General features: G+C 44.7%; 1 protein-coding gene and 3 non-coding genes across 4 annotated transcripts; all 4 read left to right on the forward strand.

The window, feature by feature from the left end:
• Positions 1-79: 79 nt before the first annotated feature.
• LOC141088678 (mitochondrial import inner membrane translocase subunit Tim23) lies at positions 80-21,236 on the forward strand. Its single transcript, XM_073574845.1, has 7 exons — positions 80-319; positions 7,991-8,049; positions 8,574-8,667; positions 11,282-11,366; positions 17,280-17,338; positions 17,842-17,952; positions 20,695-21,236. Exons 1-7 carry the CDS (start codon positions 223-225, stop codon positions 20,808-20,810), a joined length of 621 nt encoding a protein of 206 aa, XP_073430946.1. The 5' UTR covers positions 80-222; the 3' UTR covers positions 20,811-21,236.
• On the forward strand, positions 9,612-9,806 carry LOC141088767 (small nucleolar RNA SNORA74). Its single transcript, XR_012232059.1, has one exon. It is a non-coding gene; the product is annotated as a small nucleolar RNA SNORA74 (small nucleolar RNA).
• On the forward strand, positions 16,931-17,129 carry LOC141088766 (small nucleolar RNA SNORA74). The gene has a single exon (XR_012232058.1). It is a non-coding gene; the product is annotated as a small nucleolar RNA SNORA74 (small nucleolar RNA).
• LOC141088765 (small nucleolar RNA SNORA74) lies at positions 17,363-17,558 on the forward strand. Its single transcript, XR_012232057.1, has one exon. It is a non-coding gene; the product is annotated as a small nucleolar RNA SNORA74 (small nucleolar RNA).
• Positions 21,237-23,198: the final 1,962 nt, after the last annotated feature.

Below are 23,198 nucleotides of genomic sequence, written 5' to 3' on the forward strand. Positions count from 1 at the left end.
TCGAGCACGCATGCGCACTTCGCCGTCATTGCCGACACAGGAAGAAGATACAGCCGAGAAGTAAAGCAAATATAGCGAAGCGAGAGCCGTAAAGCATGGAAACTATCGCAAAACAGGATCCGTAAGAAGAGAAGGAGGGGACGCCGGAAGCGCTCTCTTTTACGGCTGCAGTGGAGAGGTCAGAGACGGGAGAGTGAGACACGAGGCCGGGCTCACCGAGAGATGGACACCAACAACCACCCCGGGGGCCGGGGAGGACTCGGCGGCATATTCGGAGGATCCCCCGGCTATTCTCAGTCTGACCTGGCTGGCGTGCCGTGTAAGTATGGACGGAGAGGGCAGATCACACGTGGCCTTGGGAGGAGGTCGTGGCGTGCAGTGGACCGGCCGCAACCATGGTGATCCAGATAGGAGACCACGGCACCTCCAGGGGCAGGAGAGGAGCTGCTCCTACATGGCGTCCATGGGACGGAGGCTCCTCTGGGGTGGGGAGCGTGCGGCGCCCCCTCCTCTGGGGTGGGGAGCGTGCGGCGCCCCCTCCTCTGGGGTGGGGAGCGTGCGGCGCCCCCTCCTCTGGGGTGGGGAGCGTGCGGCGCCCCCTCCTCTGGGGTGGGGAGCGTGCGGCGCCCCCTCCTCTGGGGTGGGGAGCGTGCGGCGGCGCCCACTCCTCTGGGGTGGGGAGCGTGCGGCGGCGCCCCCTCCTCTGGGGTGGGGAGCGTGCGGCGGCGCCCCCTCCTCTGGGGTGGGGAGCGTGCGGCGGCGCCCCCTCCTCTGGGGTGGGGAGCGTGCGGCGGCGCCCCCTCCTCTGGGGTGGGGAGCGTGCGGCGGCGCCCCCTCCTCTGGGGTGGGGAGCGTGCGGCGGCGCCCACTCCTCTGGGGTGGGGAGCGTGCGGCGGCGCCCCCTCCTCTGGGGTGGGGAGCGTGCGGCGGCGCCCCCTCCTCTGGGGTGGGGAGCGTGCGGCGGCGCCCCCTCCTCTGGGGTGGGGAGCGTGCGGCGGCGCCCCCTCCTCTGGGGTGGGGAGCGTGCGGCGGCGCCCCCTCCTCTGGGGTGGGGAGCGTGCGGCGGCGCCCCCTCCTCTGGGGTGGGGAGCGTGCGGCGGCGCCCCCTCCTCTGGGGTGGGGAGCGTGCGGCGGCGCCCCCTCCTCTGGGGTGGGGAGCGTGCGGCGGCGCCCACTCCTCTGGGGTGGGGAGCGTGCGGCCCGGCGGCGCCCCCTCTGGGGAGCGTACATACAGGCAGCCCGGTAAGTAGTGGTAGAAAAATTAAATTTAAAAATAACTTTTAATAACTCCGTTGGTCAGATGAAATACAAGAAACAAACCTATAGAGATATAGACCAAAAGTGGGACTCAATGTGGAAAATGAGTTCCACATCAATGGGGACTGTACCAGCCCAGCTCAGTGATTAACTTTGTGATGTATCACATTCATAGTTATTTGAGCTTGCAACAAACCAGCAGGAACAAGTGCAGCACATAGTACCTAAGAGAAGCAAAAATATCATCACCCTTCCTCTGCATGCTAGTGCAAAGAAGTGTATGACATATGCCACGATATGGATCAAGCCACCAGTATGATTACTATGTAAACATTAGTAAATAAAGTAAGGAACAATCTCACCCGGTGTGTAGTCCGCAATACCCGGGCGGTAATTCAGTTAGATTCAGCAGTCCAGGGGAGGAAAGTCCAAGTAGCTGCTTGATCGTTGGTTGATTGCCTCCTCTAAATGGGCCTTTAGTGCGTGTTGATCCACTATTACAATCATGAGGTCTCCCGATGATGGGGTGACACTATCAGGTTGGTAGGGGTCCGACACCCGGCAGCCACATTTGTCAGCTAGTCTCAGGATCTGGGCAGAAGTTAGCAGATCTTAATGGTACAGCTTCGTCAGCTGTGAGGGGATCATTGCTGGGTACTGCAGATCTGGCTGAAATCAAATAAATAGGAGTGGATTACGGTACTGAGCAGTGAAAACAGCTGACTGGTGGCATTCTAGTATTCAGACCCTCACCAATTTGATAATCTATGTTAAGAGCAACCTGTCATCATATTCGTGCTGCCCAAGTGGAAGCGGCATGAATCACACTGGTTTCTTCATTGCAGTCAGTTATATATTTCTCTGAAACACTGTGGCTTTTTAGAGAAAATACAGTTGGAACTGGTCGGAGATCATAGAGACGAGACCAATCTGTGCCTCTCCAGGATGACTGGCGGGTGTCTCACTGTGGAAAAGTCCTGACAATCACCTCCAGCAACAGTGAGGATGGCACTGGACATCTCCCAGACCAGGCTTTCTGTAGATTGGCGGCTCCCAAACACCCAAATTAAAACCTACTACAGCTGGCCGTACAGTGAGACTTTTATTGTAGACTAGATGGTGGCCCGATTCTGACGCATCAGGTATTCTAAAATATATAAGCAGTTTATTTTTGCAGATTTAATAATAATGCACACCCCCAGTCCTGATATGTATGGTTCTCTCACCCCCAATCCATATATGCATGCTACCCCTCAACCCCCAATCCTGGAATGCATGCTACCCCTCAACCCCCAATCCTGGAATGCATGGTCCCCTGACACCCCCCAATCCTGGAATGCATGGTCCCCTGACACCCCCCAATCCTGGAATGCATGGTCCCCTGACACCCCCCAATCCTGGAATGCATGGTCCCCTGACACCCCCCAATCCTGGAATGCATGGTCCCCTGACACCCCCCAATCCTGGAATGCATGGTCCCCTGACACCCCCCAATCCTGGAATGCATGGTCCCCTGACACCCCCCAATCCTGGAATGCATGGTCCCCTGACACCCCCCAATCCTGGAATGCATGGTCCCCTGACACCCCCCAATCCTGGAATGCATGGTCCCCTGACACCCCCCAATCCTGGAATGCATGGTCCCCTGACACCCCCCAATCCTGGAATGCATGGTCCCCTGACACCCCCCAATCCTGGAATGCATGGTCCCCTGACACCCCCCAATCCTGGAATGCATGGTCCTCTTACCCTCCTTTTGGGGTATGCATGGTCCCCTCACCCCCCTTTCTTGGTATGCATGGTCCTCTTACCCTCCTTTTGGGGTATGCATGGTCCCCTCACCCCCCTTTCTTGGTATGTATGCTCACCGTCACCCCCTTTCCTGGTATGTATGGTCCCCTCGCCCCCCTTTCCTGATATGCATGGTCCCCTCACCCCCCAATCCTGGTATGCATGGTTCTCTTACCCCCCCTTTCTTGGTATGCATGGTCCCCTCACCCCCCTTTCTTGGTATGCATGGTCCCCTCACCCCCCTTTCTTGGTATGCATGGTCCCCTCACCCCCCAATCCTGGTATGTATGCTCACCCTCACCCCCCAATCCTGGTATGTATGCTCACCCTCACCCCCCAATCCTGGTATGTATGCTCACCCTCACCCCCCAATCCTGGTATGTATGGGGTATGCATGGTCCTCTTACCCCCCTTTTGGGGTATGCATGGTCCCCCTCACCCCCCAATCCTGGTATGCATGGTTGCCTTCACGCCACTTTCTGTGTAGCCGTGACCAATCACTGCCGCGGCCCTGTACAAAAATATTACAAAATAAAAGTTATTCTCACCTTCCAACGGCCTCCTGTCTTCTTTCCACGCGCCCGGCCTCGCGTTTCCAGTAATGCTTTGCGGCTTAGACCGCTGGTGACGTCGGTCTTCTTTCTCGCTCTCGCGAGAGTGACGTCATCAGCGGTCTAAACCGCAAAGCATTACTGGGAACGCGAGGCCGGGCGCGTGGAAAGAAGACAGGAGGCCGTTGGAAGGTGAGAATAAATTTTTTTTTTTTTTTTTTAATTTTCTCTTTTTTACAGATTAAGGCCTGCGCCTGCCGCTGATTGGTCGCGACCTGGCAGCCGCGACCAATCAGCGGCAGGCGCAGCTTACCGTTACAAACAGCTGCGCCTGTCGCTGATTGGTTGCGGCCTGGCAGCCGTGACCAGTCAGCGGCCCGCGATTTCGGTTACAGACACGATAAGGTGTGTGTGTGTATAGATAGATAGATATTGGTGTACACTTGGGTTGAACATGCATGTATCCTCAGTGGGGGAGACAAGCCTCTGTGCCAACTTTAAGGAACAGTCATCAGAACATGTCCAATTGTTTAAATTGGGGTTTTATTTTAAATTATTGTATTTCTCCCATCACTGTTTATTTGATAGGCTCCCACTTCCTGTTCTGTCTCGTTAGGATCACAGACGGGATTACAATGATAAGGAACACCTCTATACACAGCTGGTAACACACGCACATACAGTGATATCACCCTGACCCTGCTCCCCCTCCATTCACATTATTGTGCTGATCAGAGCATGTCTACAAAGCTCCCCTATAGAAGTCTGTGTGTCGGAGCCAATCCATTGCCGCCTATGAACATGTGGCTGCTGAAAAGAACCAGACGTATGAGTGTAGTATTAGGCTTAGTGGTCACTGTGAAGATTCCAGGATGTCTGATTTTCTAAATATTAAAGATATGAAGGATATATACCAAAGTTTTTAGAATTAACACTGCTCAAAAAAATAAATGGAACACTTGAACAACACATTGTAACTCCAAGTAAATCACACTTCTGTGAAATCATCCTGTTCAGTTATGAAGCAACACCGACTGTGAATCCATATGTCCTGCTGTTGTGCAAATGGAACAGACAATAGGCAGAAATGATGGGCAATTACCAAGACAACCCCTATAAAGGAATTGTCTGTGGTCATCCCTACAGAACCATTTCTATTTTCATCCTTTTTGGTTGTTTTGGTCACTTGCATTTTGTCACTGCTCTCACCCCTAGAGGTACAGCAGCATGAGGCGGTGTCTACAACCCAAAGGCGTTGCTCATGTAGTGCAGCTCATCCAGGATGGCACATCAATGTGGGCTGTGGTAAGAAGAGTAGCTGTGTCTGCACAGTGTCCAGAACATGGAGCAGATACCAGGAGACATGGAGGAGCTGTAGGAGGGCAGCAGCCTTGCAGCAGGACTGCTACCTCCTTTGTGAAAAGAGGAGCAGTGTCAGAGCCCTGCAAAATGACCTCCAGCAAGCCACTAATATCCATGTGTCTGCTCAAAATGTCAAAATAAACCATCCTCATCCCATGGAAAAATTAGTCGTGTCAACATCAAGAAGTGTTAGGCTGGTTTCACATTAGCCTTTTTTTTTTTTTGTGCAGCGCGTCGTGCGTACCTATGTTTAACATGGCGTACTGTTGTGGATTCTCTCTGGCTTCCCTCTGGTGATTACTGAAGATAGTGGAGCTGGTCAGATTGAGAGTTCTTTCTGGGCTCCCTCTGGTGGTTACTGGAGGTAGTGAAGCTGATCTGATTGACAGAGGCTTGCCACCTGATAATGAGGAAGACGATTGGAGATCTGGGGTTTGTGATTGGGATTTAAGACAGCTGACTCGCTCTATCCCTGCTGGTGATTTTCTTCCTGTTCCTCCTGAGGTCTGATGTCTCCTGCTCTTTCCCTGCATGTTCAGCTAAGTGGTTCATTTGCTATTCTGTTTGCATTTGATCTGGTTTTGTTTATCTTTGTTTTGTGCGGGTCAGCCAGCTCTGGCTTGTGCCAGTTTGTTTTGTCCCCTTTTATATTGGTCTTTTTTTCTTTACTTTCAGAATATACCAGAGTGCTGATATAGTGGGGGCGAAGTCGTGCGACTTCAGTGTTTTTGTGCATCAGACGTGTTGGACTTTTTGCAGGGTTTTTTGCGTGATTGCAGACAGTGTCTTTCCTTTCCTGTCCTGTCTAGTCAGTGTGGGCCCCATCGTTTGCTCAGTCTATTTTTCTGCCTGCGTTTGTGTTTTCATCTTGTCTCACCGACAATATATGTTTGGGGGCTATCTATTCCTTTGGGGTCTTCTCCAGGGCAGTTTAGATTTCCCCTTTCTTGCTTTAGGCTTAGGATCATCGTAGGTAAGCTTTAGGCTTAAAAAAAAAATGGAGTCTGAACTGAGAAAGTAAAATAATGTGTATGCACAATGTAAGTCCATATTAACACATGACCATTAACCAGAGAAAACAAAAAGCACAAATATCCTGAAATAAAAAGTAAAAAATAAACTGCAAATAATGCATAAGGGTATTTAGTAAACATAATTTTGATCAAAATAATGTACAAGCCATCCCGCCACGTCATGGCAACCCTTGTGGGACAGTCCCTACTCTAGTATTTAAAACCTTTTCACTTGCCAAGCGGCGTGAATGTGAACAAGGATCGAGGGACTGACCCACCAGTAAAAGCATAGGCCAGACAGGATGGTTTTCCCAGCTCCGAAAGAGGGCGATCACACCCATATATGCACTGAATGCACAATGAAATGAATAAAAAAAAAAAGCTTTAGGCTTAGTATCATCGTAGGAACGCTCCACGGCTACTGCTAGTTGTGTGGACAGGATCAGGGGTCTGCATCCGCTTAGTTACCAACCTCTCTGGTTTTCTGTGGCTTAGCCTGGGCCTGCTATCATCCTCGGTGACCCATTCATAACAGCGTACGCATGGTCTTGTGTTTGCATGCGTTCGTCTGCGTTTTGGTGCGCATCCATTTTTTTCAAGGTGTGCGTCTAGATGCGCCAGACGCAACCTGTTGAATTTTTAGGTCCGTCCAAAGGCGTCAAACGCATGCGTTCGCGTACGCATGCGTTTTAGGAGTAAACGTGTAGACACTGGTTTGACAACTAGCGAATGAATGCGCATAAACGCATGATGCGCAGTGCACAAAGACGCTAATATGAAAGTAGCCTTAGACAATAGAAAATATAAAATTCAACTCTATTTTAACCATATACACCATACATTTAAAATGGTGCCTTATACCAAACTGAGGGAAGACAGCTGCAGGCAATATGTTTCCTCATAAATAATATAATTAACATTACTCAGAGTGGGGCAATAAGTAGTCTATGCTGAATTAGTGGAGTATAAGGAATCGGCTAGACATGGGACTAATTCGAATAGCAAGTGATATTTACATGGAAAAATAAATAAAATGTAAAAAATAGGAAATATTAATGTTCACCTATATTTGCTGATTACTGCTGTTGCCCAGAAACGCATATATCAAGAATAGAACAGCAAATTATTAGATGGAGATTAGCGTTTAAGGGAAAAATTCCCTGTGGTGAGGGGAGACTGTGTGCAGTTACCATTTGAGTCAGCTGTGACCTCTATCCATGGGTAATGTGTATTTTTCTTAATCTTTGTATTGCTGACAACCTCTTTACTATATTCTATGGTTTATTTATTTTAATTCATTCCCCAGCGCTTTACAGACATAATCGCTGTCCCCATTGGGGCTCATAATCTAGAATTCCTATTGGTATGTCTTTGGAATGTGGGAGGAAAGCGGAGAACCTGGAGGAAACCCACACAAACATGGGGAGAACAAACTAACTCCTTGCAGATGTTGTCTTCGAACCCAGGACCCCAGCGCTGCAAGGCTAACGTGCTAACCACTGAGTCACTGTGCTGCCCTAATGGTTTGCATCAATATAGTACATAGATAGAAACCGTTTATGAAGGGAAATTTTTCCTTAAAGGGAATCTGTCACCCATATTTAGTGATATCATGTAAAGATACCACTAAATTGTGCGTCCCATAAGGATTCTAGTAGGGCTTTTGACTTTGTTTCCTGCTCAATAGTTTCACTTTCCATAGATCACTGTTCAGCGTTTGTCTGGGGGAGGAGCAGCTAGGTGCTCTCTGCACTGAGGCTGCTAGAGGGGGAGGATTTGTTACTGTGTGAGGAGGGATAGGCTTCTTCATGTGGTCGGGGAGGGCCTGTTGCTATGGAGGGATGGGGTTGTTGCTATAGAGGGCATGTTTTTAGTACAGTAGGAGGAAACGACCAGTTCTCATTTCAGTGCCAGAACACACCCCCCCAGGACGTTTTCATTACAAGCAAGAGTCTGATAGATCACCTGATAGAAATGATTGTTTAAGTTAATGCCCGTTTTTCACTTTTATTTTAGTAACCGGGATGAGCCCTCTTTCACCGTATTTAAATGTGGATCCAAGGTACTTAGTGCAGGTAAGTCCACTGTACACAATGTATTAAGATTTCCACCACACTGTGTTCAATGTCATGGGGACAATGGTGGTCAGTGTCGCTCCCTCATCCTGGAGCCTCAATAACTAATTCTATGAAAGGTGAAAGAAAATGTAATGACTTGATCAGGTTGCACCAAACCTGAAAGTTACCCCCTCTCCATGGGATAAGGGATATCTTCCTGATCTCTTTGGGGTCTGACCACTGGGACCCTAGCAATTCCAACAGGCTCTGAAGAGCCATCTAATTGGAGCGTAGGTCGTGCATCTGTACATCCCAGTGATCAGGGAGTTATCTTTTCTCCTAAGGGTAGGGAATAACTACCAGACCTGGTACAATGCCTACGGGAGTACAGTATGTAGAATGACTCTTGTGTATGTGGCACTTTTGTCAAAATTGATTGTATTCCCAGGAAAGTAACCCACTAAGGTTTATAAATGTCTTGCCCATAATGACATTGAGCAATCCTCCTCTTCCTCCATGATGATACATTTGTCGTCCTGTAGGATACTGATGAATTCATTTTACCAACCGGAGCCAATAAGACTCGTGGCAGATTTGAGCTGGCATTTTTCACTATTGGAGGCTGCTGTATGACAGGTTTGTAGTGTGAAATCTTCTATGATGAAGACTTTTCTGTAGCTAGAGGAATTACACTTAAAAACACACCTCGACTTGCGCTTTCTTCAGAAGTTATTTTTATTTTTTCCCCAAAAATAATCTTTTCATTAACAAGAGTTTAAGAAATATGAAGCCAAACATTACTCCAGTGGTGCTGGTGATTGGCAGAAGTCTTCAGGTTTTATTTGGCACATCACTATCCCAGGGAGTGCTCATGACATCGCCCTTCCTGTGGCAGGTTATATTTCTTCTTTGGGGCCACCCATTTATATTGAGCTTTTCTAGCTGTCTACCTGCCGTCATGTTCCCTTCCAGTTGCCTGCGCACTATCCCATTAAAGAAGCGTACTGTAGGAGCTGGTGACTGTAAGGGGTGACCGTGCTGGTGACTTCTATCCATACAAACCACACAGTCCTTCAGCCATGGACAGATGCCACCTGTTTGCTGACGCTGCTATTGCTGAAGAGCCTCAGTAAAGCACAATGCTTGCTGACATGCTGATCATGTTGCACGTATTCCCAGATGCTCTTCTGGGGGTATTTTTGACTTGCACCTGACATGTTGCAGTATAGCTATGTGCTTTGTACTGTTCTCAGGGAGTTTCAGCTTTGATTAACTTAAGTTCACTTTTATTTTTTTGTCCTGACGATGGGTGCCTCCTAGGACATGTGTACAGCTTGCAGATGTCGGGCATAGCTCCTAGCCCAATGAGTAGGACTGGTGCACAATGCTGCTGGCCGTGCACATATCCTGGCTGGCACCTGTGGACACTACATCTTCAGTGGCACTCTGCTCTGATTGTAGAAGTAAGTGATGATGGAGCAACCCTTTGATGATCTGACCAGAAATTATCTTTAACGGTCTATCCTATCTGAAGACTTGATCCAACCATAACCGGTCTGCACATAGAATAAATGTACCTACCCAGCGGTAGTCAGCTGTCCGGTGCTGCCTGTGACTGTGTTACACTGCTGGCAGATAAAGTCACTGCTGCCCAGTGCTGGTGGCTGTCGTTACCGTTCTGGTGACAGGTCATACTAGCATTTAGTGGTGGTGTGATTCCTTGAGAGTGCGCTTCTCAGGACCTTCTGTTTGGTGCTAGTCTGGAATCGCACAGCTATTTCCTAACATCTCGGTTAGGATATTTTTTTATGTAATTATTACACTGGTCAACAGCATTTTTGGTGCCAAAGATATTTCATCGAATTTAGGGTATTTTTGGGGTGCTGATTCTGAATATGTCATCAGTTTTGCCAGATTGGCTCAAGTTTTTGAGATTTTTGGTATCTTATTTATAGCACTTGTTGGTATATGCGACGCATCATCTCATTAATTTCTTTGGATTAGTACTTGAACTGAGCAGTTCTCAATATAGTTTTGTGTTAATTAGTGTTCTAAAAGTTTGTTCATAGCTTGATTTTTGCACTAACTTTATGTTGTTGTCTGTTTTCCAGTGAAAAGCATGAACTCATCAAGAAGAAGTTGTCTTAACGATCCAGACTCATTCTGTTACATTTGTGGTGAATACACACTGCCAAAACATAGAAGAAACATAACAGACTTCGTAAAAAAAGTGTATTTTGCCTATTTTGGGGTTATGCTTGGGGACCAAGACAAGTTTTGGGCACCACACATAGTGTGCAAAGCATGTATCGAATTATTACGAAAATGGAGCAAAGGACAAAGAAAAAGCTTCAAATTTGGTGTTCCAATGGTGTGGAGAGAGCCAAAAAATCATCATGATGACTGTTATTTATGGTAAACACAGGTACAGGCACATCTTCACAATGAGGGACAGGCCTTCTTGCAGATTCCATGTTACTCCCATTTTCGTTTCTTATGCTTATTGAATCCTTGCACTTGCACTGCACAGAAATAACAGTCATCATGATGATTTTTTGGCTCTCTCCACACCATTGGAACACCAAATTTGAAGCTTTTTCTTTGTCCTTTGCTCCATTTTCGTAATAATTCGATACATGCTTTGCACACTATGTGTGGTGCCCAAAACTTGTCTTGGTCCCCAAGCATAACCCCAAAATAGGCAAAATACACTTTTTTTACGAAGTGTGTTATGTTTCTTCTATGTTTTGGCAGTGTATATTCACCACAAATGTAACAGAATGAGTCTGGATCGTTAAGACAACTTCTTCATGATGAGTTCATGCTTTTCACTGGAAAACAGACAACAACATAAAGTTAGTGCAAAAATCAAGCTATGAACAAACTTTTAGAACACTAATTAACACAAAACTATATTGAGAACTGCTCAGTTCAAGTACTAATCCAAAGAAATTAATGAGATGATGCGTCGCATTTACCAACAAGTGCTATAAATAAGATACCAAAAATCTCAAAAACTTGAGCCAATCTGGCAAAACTGATGACATATTCAGAATCAGCACCCCAAAAATACCCCAAATTCATTAAAATATTTTGGACACCAGAAAAAAAATTTTTTTTCGTTGACCTGTGTTATTGATAGCGGGTGAAGATCCCCTGAAGCTGTTATTTCGGCATTGCTCTTTAAATGCCATATGTGAGGTCATGGCCAATGGCTGCTTTCCTCTGAGAAGTAATGTTTGTTTTCCAGGAGCCGCGTTTGGTGCAGTTAATGGCCTGCGTCTCGGTCTAAAAGAGACACAGAACATGGTGTGGTCCAAACCTAAGAATGTGCAGTAAGTAAGGTATTATTACTGGGGTCAAACTATTGGCCCATTCATCAATGTGGTGCTAAGGAATGAAGTGTTGTATACCTTAGGGTAATAAGGCAGAGAATAGTATAAAAACCAGTATCTCCCCTTAGTCTAGGAGAGGCTTTCATTCATCTCATGAACCAAGGGAGATTTCCAAAATCCACCGAAGTATTGGAAAATCCCCTTTAATAGTTTACAAAGCACTCTTGCCATCAAAGTTTTTAGCCTCCTAATGTATTTCAGTCATCAATTATATAGCACTGTGCACCAGGGCTGTGGAGTCGGTAAGCCACAGTTGCGACTCCGACTCCTGGATTTTATCAGGCTCCGGCTCAGACTCCTTCATAAATGGCCAATTCATAACAACAAATTTACTGTTGTAAAATATTAAACATCGTGCTTATTCAGTTTCTCACCATCATATAAGTAATCAGACCACTTAGAGCAAAAACTACATTTATTAGAATACAATTAGAATATAGCAAATAACTTTTATAAACTTTTCTAAACTGTAAGTAAATATGCAATAAACACTTTTATGCAGTTAATAAGAAGAAATCTATAAATTTGTCCTCAGAAAAAGTATTGCCTCTGTCAGATCCTCCTTCATGGATGCCCTCAAATCTGATCTAATTATTTTGAGAGCAGAGAACAACCTCTCTACACTAACTTGTGTTGGTGGCAAAGCAGTAACCACTCGGGCAACATCTCTGACAATGTCAGGATACAGAGGAATCGCTTGTTGCACTGTTATTTTTGATGAACGGTCAAATTTCTCAATTTCTTTTAGTGCACATGAAAAATTCTGCTGAAATGTACTGGCTGTGTTCCTTGATGGGGATGACTCTTCTATGCGGGAACGCTTTGCACGGTCCTTGTGATCCAAATATTTTTCGAAATTAAATTCTTCATCAGTTGATGATGAGGGTGAAGATGTGGCAGGATGACCAAATTCTTCTTGTTCCTCCTGACTGTTCTGCAACCCTTTCATCCTTACTGCTATGTCAAACAGAGCTTCTTTTCCTTTACTTAGCTATTGATCATCTAGAAGAATCCGATGCATTGGGTCTACATAAACAGCTGCCAAAAGAATGTTATTTTGTAATAGTAGCTCCTCTCTCCGTTTCATTGATGTAGCAATGCCACTTGCAATTAACCCTCCTCTTTGGGACAGGCGAAACATCAGGTTCTTCCACTCCTTTAAGAAAATACCTGGAGTTAAGTCCTCTGCTTGTAATTTTTTAGTCACTGTAAATGGGTGCTCTAGCAATTTTTCCAGCTCAGTCACCTGATTCCACTGACTTTCATTTAGCGTCAGTTGAGGGTTAGCCATGTCTACAAGAAAGGTTTTCAGTTCAACCAAGCGCTGAATCATTAAGTAAGTACTGCCCCATCGTGTGGCTTGATCAATAATTGCCCCTTTTCCAGCACGTCTCTTCAAAATTGAGTCAACTTTAGGGGTTCTGGCAACAGTAGCCAATTTTCTCACCTTGCCAGTCAGTGCAGCAGCATGTCCTTCTTGCAGACTGTCTCTTATAGCCAGCTGTAGCGTATGCACAACACAGCGCATGTGATGAATGAAAGAACATATTGACACAGTTTCAACAAGATCATCTAAACTATCATGTTGCTGTTCATCTGAAGCAACTTCAGTTTGCTCCTCAGTTACAATACTGTGTTCCTCTATTTCAAACATTTCTGTGTCTGTGGACCCAGAATGTTCTTCTAGCTGCTGGTCACCATCATTACTCTCATTCATTAGCTTAATAGTACTTATCATATTTGAAGCATTGTCAGTTACGACAGAAAGAACTTGCTCTTTTTTAAGTTCATAGTCTTGCAGAACCTTTTCCACCAAGACCTGGAGAAACTCACTGGTGTGATGAGCTTTGGTGTCTTTTACTGCCAATGTCTTGGTAACTATTTCATTTTTGTCACAAACAAATCGGACATTGATGGCAAAATAGTTCACTCTGTGACGTATGCAGGCATCCATTTTAAGAAACAGAAAGCGTCCCTTGAGAGTTTTTTTTAAGTTCTTCCTTTTGTTTAAAAGCTTCTTCGATTACTAATTTTCTAATACACTCTCTCTCTCCAGAGAAACACCAAGCTTGCGGGCCATTTCCCCATTCAGACACATAAAAGCTGGTCGTGAAAATAATGAAATAGGCACACTATCCTTTACAACAAGCGCTATGATCTGTTTTTTAAATGTATCTACTGTCATTGTCACAGTAACTTTGTCACTGACAAAATATCTTGCAACTGATGGCTGCAAAGTTCTCTGCTCCTTTGTTTGGCTGGAAGAGCTGGGCACTGGTTCATTGGTTTGGATGCAGTCTTTCTCATCCACTGCTTTCAGTACTTCTGGATGAAAGCGCTGTAAATGTCTCTTTAGATTAGAAGCTCTGGTAGGAGCATTTTTATCTTTGCCTGAATATGCACTCATCTTGGCTTCACAGCATTTGTTTTCGTCTGGATCATTTGTCATACACTGACAGACATAATGTTTTCTATCTTGAGTGATGGTGAAATGTTCAAATACAGCTGATTTAATGTGATGCTTCTTTGACATTCTCAGGTTTTTAATTCTGCATTCACAATCCAAATGACAATTGTTTTTCCTAAAAACAATTGTACAAAATTATTGGCAGGTCGTACAACTGATATAGTGGTCAGTAATACTGTTATTATTCCTCATGTACTCACAGTTAACTGATGCAAAGTTTGTTGAAAGGATAATACTTCTTACAGTCTTCCTCTTCTGAGTAGCAGGCAGCTGTGAGATGCTTGGAAGACGCACACCTAGTATGATCTAGTCTAGAGGAGGAGCTTTACTGCTAAGAATTTGCAACACATTTTCACTTTCAGTTTCATACATTGTAAGTAGGGGGGTTGGGGCAGCATGAGGTCAACCAAGTATAAGATTAGATAAGGGCAGTGGAGAACAGTGACACACAAGAAGTAAGAAATGTCTCTATCTCCAGCAGAACTGCTTATCACTGTTGTTCATAGTTTGATAGAACATATATATTTGAGTAACATTTATAAAATTCATATGAAAGTTCAATTATGAAATATTAATACATTTTTTTTAAAGCTGGAGTCGGTACATTTCTACCGACTCCGACTCCAACCAAAACTAACTCCGACTCCACAGCCCTGCTGTGCACTTACAATTGCTGATTTTTGCCCTTCTACCCAGCTAATTCTTCTGTTTTCTCAGCTCTATGTAGAAACAGGAAGTCTCTCTTCCCTGCATAAATCATTCCCCTCTTCAAGTCCTGACCCAGCTGCTCCACTCCTCCCCTGCCAGGGGCTGTTTTTCAGTTACTGAGTCATACAGGGAAAATTGACCTCCCTTTTTCTACAGGGTAGAAGGGGGAAAAAAGAGCAATTGTAAGTACACAGTGCCCTATAATATGACTGCAATATATTCATTGATTCATTAAATTTTTCGATGTATTTACGTTAAAGCTAATGTCCCTGGTATTGATGTGGGCTCACACGCCACATCTTGTTCCACACATGAGAACTGATTTAATCAGTCATTCTCTGCCTTTAACAGCCGTGGGTCTAGCAGTGCTGCGCCTGCAGCTGTTAACCAGTTAAATCCCGCAGTCTTTCAAAGCGGGATTTAACACCCACCGGACGGAAGTGCTTCATTCATTCGATATGTGACATGGGCGGGATGAGTGATGCCCTTCCGGCCGACGTGTGTTAAATTGGTTGTCACAACAGCTGGGGGTCAATTGACGCCCGTACCTATCATTATGTTCATCCTGTGAATGCCAGCCTGTGGCCAGCGTTCTTAGATCATCATTTCTGCTATACACGTAGCAGGGCTGAAGCACTACTATATGTAGCACAGGTGATCAGATGACTGCAACTTCAAGTCTCCTAAGAGGACTATTGAAATCAGTAAAAAGTGAGAGAAAAAGTCTGTAAAAATATGAAAAAAAATAAATAACAGAAGTTCAAATTGCCCCCCTTTTAACCCAATAAAAAATACATGTTTGGTATCGCTGCATACATGAATGGTCTGGCTTAATTTTATAATTCTATAGAACAATCTGTAAACGCTAAGGTGACCTAAGCAAATTTTTTCTACTAATTCCCAAATTTTATTCCACCCCATAAAAAATAAATAAGAAACCTATACATGTTTGCTATCTGCATACTCGTAATGTCCAGGAGAATCCCATTAGCCTGGTCAGTTTTACCACATGGTGAACATGATAAATTTAAAAAAAAAAAAAAAAATTGTGGAATTGCACTTTTATCATTCAAAAGTTCAACTGGTCCCGCAATAAACAATCCCTCATACGGCTATGGGAATGGGAAAAATAAGTGTTATGGCTCTTGGAATAAGGGGAAGAAAAACAAGTGGAAAATCCCAAGATCATGAAGAGGTTAGAGGATTTTGATGGTAGAGCATCATTGGCAGGTTTGAGCAGTGGTGTTCTGCAAATATTGTGACAGCCAGGAGGGGGCAGTATATGAACTTTGTTTCTTAGACACACTATCACCTTTAAGAAAACGACTGTGTATACACGATATATAGAAAGTATTATACTGTATGGAAGTATGTGATACTATGATATACTTGCATAGATATAATGTGTGCGCGGAGTTTTCGGCACCCGTGAAGTCTGGACGCGGTCCAGTTGTTTGAGTGATTTTGCAGTGAGGTCAGCATTAGTGTAAATGACCCAGACCTAAGATCTGGCGGTGCTGGGAAAACACCACCTGACTTTCAGCACTAAATGACCGTGTATCAGCTCTGTTTGCTGTTAGTCCGTGTACACGATGTGCACAGAGTGATCAGTTACAGGCCGCTCTGTGCTCACAGGCTGCCGTTCTCTGCACCATATGTCGTGTTTGCACATGGAATTTTCTGCTGAGAACTATGATCTTTTTTAACAAAGCAAACGATAACATCACCGATTCTGCTCGTTGCCTGTTTACACTGCGGGATTATTGGGAAATGTTCCTAGGAGCCCTTGTGCCAATATTAATGCAGTGTAAATGCCCCTATGGCATCCATCTGCAGTACAGAGCTTTATGTATGAGCAATGTGCTGCCAATCTCCCCATTTCCACAGGGATATATAGGGAGATTTCACTATAACTTTCTATAATTTCAACATTTAATATTGACTAGTTGGGGACCTCCATAACTAAACTTGATTTTACTAGACTGGTAGTGTTTAGTGATGAGTGAGTATACTCGTTGCTCAGGTGTCCTCTGAGTATTTGGATGTACTCGGAGATTTAGTTTTCATCGCCACAGCTGCATGATTTGCGGCTGCTGGACAGCCTGAATACATGTAGAGATTCCCTAACAAACAGGCATTCCTCACATGTATTCAGGCTGTCCAGCAGCCACAAATCATGCAGCTGTGGCGATGAAAACTAAATCTCCGAGCACGCCAAAATACTCGGAGATCACCCGAGCAACGAGTATACTCGCTCATCACTAGCTAGTGTTATCTTATGTTCATGATGGGGCCCGCTCTTTCAGGTTATAGGTAACATTTGTTGGTTCTCAGCAGTAGTCAACTGTCTAGCGCTACTTTACGCCTTTGACTGTGTTACACTGCTGATAGAAGAAGGCGCTGCCGTCTTACGGAGTGCACAGTCACTGTTCTGGTGGTCTGTGCATTTGTATTGGGCAGTGTTGTGTTTCCTCGAGAGTGCGCTGAACTGTACCCCGTAGTTTGGTGCTAGTATGGAAACATACATTTATATTGTCTACATCGGTGGTAGACGGGTCCTGTTCAGAGGCAACTCCTTCTTCTGAGGAGATAATTTGCCATTGCCAGGTTGGACATGGCTGGTTCTGGCCTTGGTTTCCCATTTGACTTGTGTGTTAAGTAACCTGTCTTCTGCCTAGGATTTTGAACATGGTCACGAGGCAGGGTGCGATGTGGGCCAACACGCTGGGGTCTTTAGGTAAGTGGACTGATTGTTATTGTACCCAGCGGTAGTCAGCTGTCCAGTTGCGTGGTAACTGTGACCGTGTTACACTGCTGGCAGAGGAAGGCGCTGCCACTCCATGCTACAGGCTGTGGCTGCCGTTTTGGTGACACAGTCGCGGCATAAGGCGGCGCAGTGCTTCCTTGAGAGTGCGCTTCCCATTTGTGTGTGGAGCGCTAGTCTGGAAGCATACAAACATGACCTCTTATCCCATGTTATCAGTATATCAGCATGTCATGTTTGCTTGTGATCTCCTCATGGCCTACATCAGAAATATTCAGGTCATATCCACCAGCTGGATTTACTTAGAGAGGCATTACAACATGCACACTACATGGCTGTTCAACCTTCCAAGACTCAAGGGTTACTTTTGCTAAGAAAACCTAGAAGATTGCATAAAATGCAAAACCCCAATATTTTACTAAACCTACCTCTGGAGTGTTTTTTTTTTTTCTAATTATCTATCGTCTGTTGTCTAGCATTACTCTACAGTGCCTTTGGTGTAATCATAGAGAAGTCCAGAGGAGCAGAAGACGACCTGAATACTGTAGCTGCTGGTACTATGACTGGGATGCTGTACAAGTCCACAGGTGCTGTTGTTGTGTTGTCGTCTTTAAAGGGGCTGTCAGGTTAAGAAACCATTATTTAACCCTGTGTGGCTCTAACCGGAGCTTTAAGAAACGCCTCCTGCTGTGGAGGACCCTATATATTCATGTATTTATAGACCTGGCTAGAAGGAGTTGTCTCTTTTTGTTAAATTGTAAATCTTCTTGAAAAATCGGATGGATGGAGGGATTTTTGATTGTATAGTTTAATGCTTGTTGCCAATATTACCAGCCACCTCTAGTTTATCAGATTTGGCTGGCTTCCTAGGCAAGGAGCGCCCCATGCTGCTTCAGCACATTGCACTCCTCTATCAGCTTGAGAGCTCAGAATGGTTATCCTTGAGCGCACCGTACCCTGGCAAGCTGGGGATCAGTGCACTTCTGATGAAAGACTAGGATAACCCTCTAATTACAATGTGTAAAGCTTTGTTCCATCAGTGCTAGTGCTGCATGGGCGTTGATCATAACCATGATCCAGCTGCTCGCTTATTACTCCCTGTGATCATCTAACAGAGATGGCACTCTCATCTGAGCAGCTATTAAACCTCTCCAGCTCCAAGTCTGTAATGGATGAGTTTCTGCCTAATTAGTCCCCAGTGGTTGTTTGCTCCCCAGTAATGGTGTTACAGTGCTGGTGGAGGGTGGTGCAGAGGTCATTGCTGTCACTCTGACCCTGGTTTCAGGTCGCTCTGTGCTTTTCTGATGTTGCTGATGGCTTCTCCTGGCCATCCAGCATTGATCTGTCATGTAAAGGAATGAAATGGAGATCTGCTTCTAAAGTAACTGCACCCTAATGTGTGGTCTATGGGAGCATGATGCACCTCGTGTTACTTGTAATCTGCTTATTACTTTGTAGATGTTATGTTTCTGAGTCCTCATAAATGTCTTGATGTTTTCAGGTACTGAGAAGTGGGAAGTTTTTGAAATAAAAATAATAAGGGAAATGAGGCTTGATGAGCTTGAATCACATAATATCACAATGCCAAAGATGTAGTTACGGTGAAACTATAGGGGAACTTTGAAAGCCAAAGGAAACATACACGTTAAAGGGAATCTGTCATTAGATTCATGCTGCCCCAAGATTTGTGTTTCAGGAAGAAAAAAAAAAAAAGTTAAATATGTGACAGGTTGGTTGACAGGTCTCTCCAATGTGTGTGCATAGTGAGGGATCTATTAATCAGCTGGGATGAGGAAAGCCAGCTGGGGGCTGCGCAGGTTTAGTTTGATCTTTCCCTATAGTCTCTGGCCGCAGCTTCAAACTATGGGTCTGATTCATCAAGACTGGTATTATTTACTCCAGTCCTGAGATGTCTGGAGTCAGACGCTCCTGGCGTATGACTCTTTATGAATCGGGAGCACTGGATTGGAAAAAAGGACAATGTTTTTCCCTTTTGTTAGTCCTTCCTCTGTATATAATCTGTTTGTGTCCTATCAATAGGTGACCTGTATTTCTGGGTGTGATAGGGCAGTTCTCTTAATTATTTTATTATGTGCTAACTCAACACCTTATGACAGCCTGATGTTTTTTCTATTGCCATGAACTAGATTACGTTTTAGATCAACCAATATTTGTCTTTTACAGCTATTTACTAAAGACACAGACCACAATTTATGTGTTGGTGAAGGAGAAAAGGGTGCAACCTAAGCAAAACGAAAGGGAGGCTTATCAAATCCACTGCAAAGGAAAGGTGCTGGGTAGGCAAGAAAATGGGCAAAGTACAGGCAATCTACGGAGCGCTGCCAGAAGAGTGCGGTGCGAACAATCCAGAGACTGACAGATGGGAAGCCGCATCTATCTATAAAATATAATTGAGGTTTAGGACAGCTGTTAGTCAGCGAAGATATCTGTACCAGCCTATGGAGCATGCTCACTCAGCAGTCTGTAGGGCGAGCGCTATCCTCAGACCAGAGATAAGAAACCAGACTGTAAGCGGGAGCCGCCGGCAGCCAGGCGCTATCTCTGAGCATCGGCTGTGGCCGCTCCTGATGGTGCTGCATACAGGGAGGTACCATGGGTTATATCGATAGATCTGGATATGACTTCATGTAAAATCCCCTTATGTTATAGAGAGAGAAATGCACAATTATAGTAACTAAAAAATGAATGCAGCAGCTGAAAGCCATCTTCTATTCTATTATTACTTGTTGTGGACTTTAGCAGACCAGACAGTGGTTTATTACTATTCCGCTGTGTGACGTGATTGAACCATATAATGCTGCCTGTAGATACCCACAATGCATTGCAGTTTCCTGGGCCGGGAGTCCAGCATGACTCTGAATCAACCGTTAAGTGCAATATGCTTAAAAAAAAAAAAAAAAATTGTATTAAGTTTCACAAGGTTTTTTTTTTTCTTGACATGATTGAATGTCCTATCATACTGTGGAATAGTGTGAAATGTCTTTGAAAAGGCAGGGATTCATTTAAAGGGGTTGTCCGGGACTTGTACTACATTGACCTTTCCTTGGGATCGGCTGTAGATAACACCCGGCAGCTCCTCGGCTGGATGTACGCAATGTCATGAGCCGTGACAAGTCCTTGACTGCTCCTCTAACCGCTAACTTTGCAGGATGTAGGGGGAAGATGTTTTCTATACATTTAGAAGTTGCTGCGAGGACTTTATACAGATATTCACTTCCATGTAATGGTTTGTTTTGGTAGAAGCCATGTCCTGGAGCTGAGCTCCCTATAGATGAATTGGTTGTAATATCTGTTCCTTCTCTCCACAGCCGGCCTTCGGGGCATTGCTCGCGGTGGACTTGCTGGTCTCGCTCTTACAAGTGTCTATGCTTTATATAACAACTGGGAACACATCAAGGGGTCTTCAACACGGCTTTCTTTATAAATGGCATTTTGGACAGCACTTTACCCATCTACCTGGATGAACTATACTTTGACGCCTTCTGGATGTCTGGTTTTGTGTTGGGACACTGACCTGGACACATGGCAGGACCTGATCTAGGATTCTGTCCACGGCAGAGAAGCTGCCCAACGGTGAAGACATTGTTGTCCTCATGAAGATGATAGACAGAAGAATACACCAATATATGTTCCTGTTTATTTAATGACTCACTGTATTGTACGCCGAGATTCCTGCACTTTTAAATTAAAACCTATGTGAAGTGAAAACTATGTTTTTTTACTTCTGCCAATCTGATTTATTTATTGCTGTAGCTGTGATTGTGTACTGTCATATTAAAGCGCTCTTCGTCATGGGTCGTTGATGCTGTAAACAGACAAATCTTAAATAAAAAGTTTCTTTGTAAATTTACCATCTACATTTGATGGACCTTCTGAAGTGCACCTTGTTTAAAAGCATTGTCCGGTTTTAAACTACAACCCTGCAGTCACTCTGACAGCACGACCCTGTCCATTGTACTAGAAGATGTACTGAACGATAGGAAAAATGTCCAGGTTGGAAGAAATGGTGAGAAATGAAAGTGCAATTTCCCCCATTGTTTGTGGTTTTTTTTTTTTTTGTTTTTTTTTACATTATAGTGTACAGCAGTATAATTCTCCAGGTCAGCATGATTCCAGCAATGCCAACCTACCATGGCTGGTTTAGTTTTGCTTTTGTTTTTTTTTGCTTTGCTAAAAAAAAATGTAGAATTTTAAAGAGATTTCTCACCTTATTCCGAGCTGTAACGTTTCTATTTTTTCTGTAAGTTGATATGTAGGAGGGCTTTTATTTTGTGCTGTCAGACACAAATTTGGGGTACGTACGTTTTGATTGCTTTTATGGAGGTGTGACTGAAAGTGCAATTCTGGCATTTTTACCCTCTTAAGGCTACTTTCAGACTTGTGTTAGGAGGCGCAGGGCATGCGCCCTTTTTGCGCTGCGCCGACACACCGTGTTAAATTTTTGTGCGCTCGGCGCAGCGCAAAAAGGGCGCATCCGCCGGCAAAAACATACCAGCGCGCAGCCAGCGTACCGAACGCTAAATATAGGGTACACTGATCGCATGCAGCGTCATGCGCCCATAGGAGGAGCTGACAGGAGGAGGGGCAGAGCTTAGCAGTGGCCCTGTGCTGCGCCTCCTAACGCAAGTCTGAAAGTAGCCTAAGGCCGGGGTCACACTGGCGAGGAATACGGACGAGTGAGAGGCGTTAAAAGCACGCATTACACACGGACAAATTATTCTCTATGGGTTTGCTCCCAACAGCCGTATATTTCTTGGGCGTATTCTACGGTCCGTGCCAATCGCAGCATGCTGCGATTGTCAGTGTACTACGCCCGTAGTACGCCAATGCAAGTCTATGGGTGCGCAAAAAATACGGATTACACACAGACCAGATGTGTGACTTGCGAGAAATACGCACCCAGTGTCCTCTAGAAAAGCCGGCAATTCAGTGCGCGATACAGTAAAATCACACTGACAGGGTTTATGACACAAACGAAAGAATAGATAGATATCTATCTATTTTCTATTTCACAGAGTTCTGACAGAATAGCCGCTAATTCAATTGCCAGCTTTTGCCAAATCATTCCCCAACCTGACATGAAATGACACATAGTTTACATACAGTAAACCATTTAATTTCATGGTTTTGGTTTTTTTTTTGTATATCTTTCATTAATAATTAGATGAGGGTTGGTGTTTAAAATTTGGGAGGTGTAGGTGTTAATTTAAGGGGTTAATTCGTTGTTATAAAATGTGTGGGCTCCCGCATTGACAAATTACCGCGGGAGCCCACATTTTTTTTACAACGAATTAACCCCTTAAATTAACACACCTCCCAAATTTTAAACATCAACCCTCATGTTGATGGGTTGACATGTTTCTAGTTTGATAGACTGGACTTTTATGCATATGGTGATTACACACCGGGACCCTGAATGGTAATCCAACATGAGCATGTTGTGGGGGGCTGATGTAAACCGGGTATACGAACGCAGCTAACGGTGCCATTCACACACTGCTAACCTTGATGGCCACATTTAAATGGTTGACAAGTGATCGGACCTCTGCACCACCCACTGCTGTTAGATACAGAAAGTATGGAATAAAAATGGCATCAGCCACATGGGCCAACAGCTAAACTCCTGGGCCATTTTAGGCTTTTATGGCATAGGGAGTGCCCAACTCACTCTAATATATACAGTCATGGCCAAAAGTGTTGGTACACTTGAAATTGTTTGAGAAAACTAAGTATTTCTTGCAGAAACTTATTGCAATTACACGTTTTGTTTACATACACTTATTTCCTTTGTGTGTATTGGAACAAGACAAAT

The sequence above is a fragment of the Dendrobates tinctorius genome, unplaced genomic scaffold (assembly GCF_039654945.1).
Source record: "Dendrobates tinctorius isolate UK_male_01 unplaced genomic scaffold, ASM3965494v1 ptg000040l, whole genome shotgun sequence".
NCBI classification, from domain to species: Eukaryota; Metazoa; Chordata; class Amphibia; order Anura; family Dendrobatidae; genus Dendrobates; species Dendrobates tinctorius.

Excerpts from the sequence above, each read along its gene's own strand:
- LOC141088678 (XM_073574845.1), top strand. The coding sequence starts at position 223 with ATGGACACCAACAACCACCCCGGGGGCCGGGGAGGACTCGGCGGCATA. Across the intron at positions 8,668-11,281 it reads TGGAGGCTGCTGTATGACAG|GAGCCGCGTTTGGTGCAGTT; the intron begins GTTTGTAGTGTG and ends TTTGTTTTCCAG. Across the intron at positions 11,367-17,279 it reads TCCAAACCTAAGAATGTGCA|GATTTTGAACATGGTCACGA; the intron begins GTAAGTAAGGTA and ends TCTTCTGCCTAG.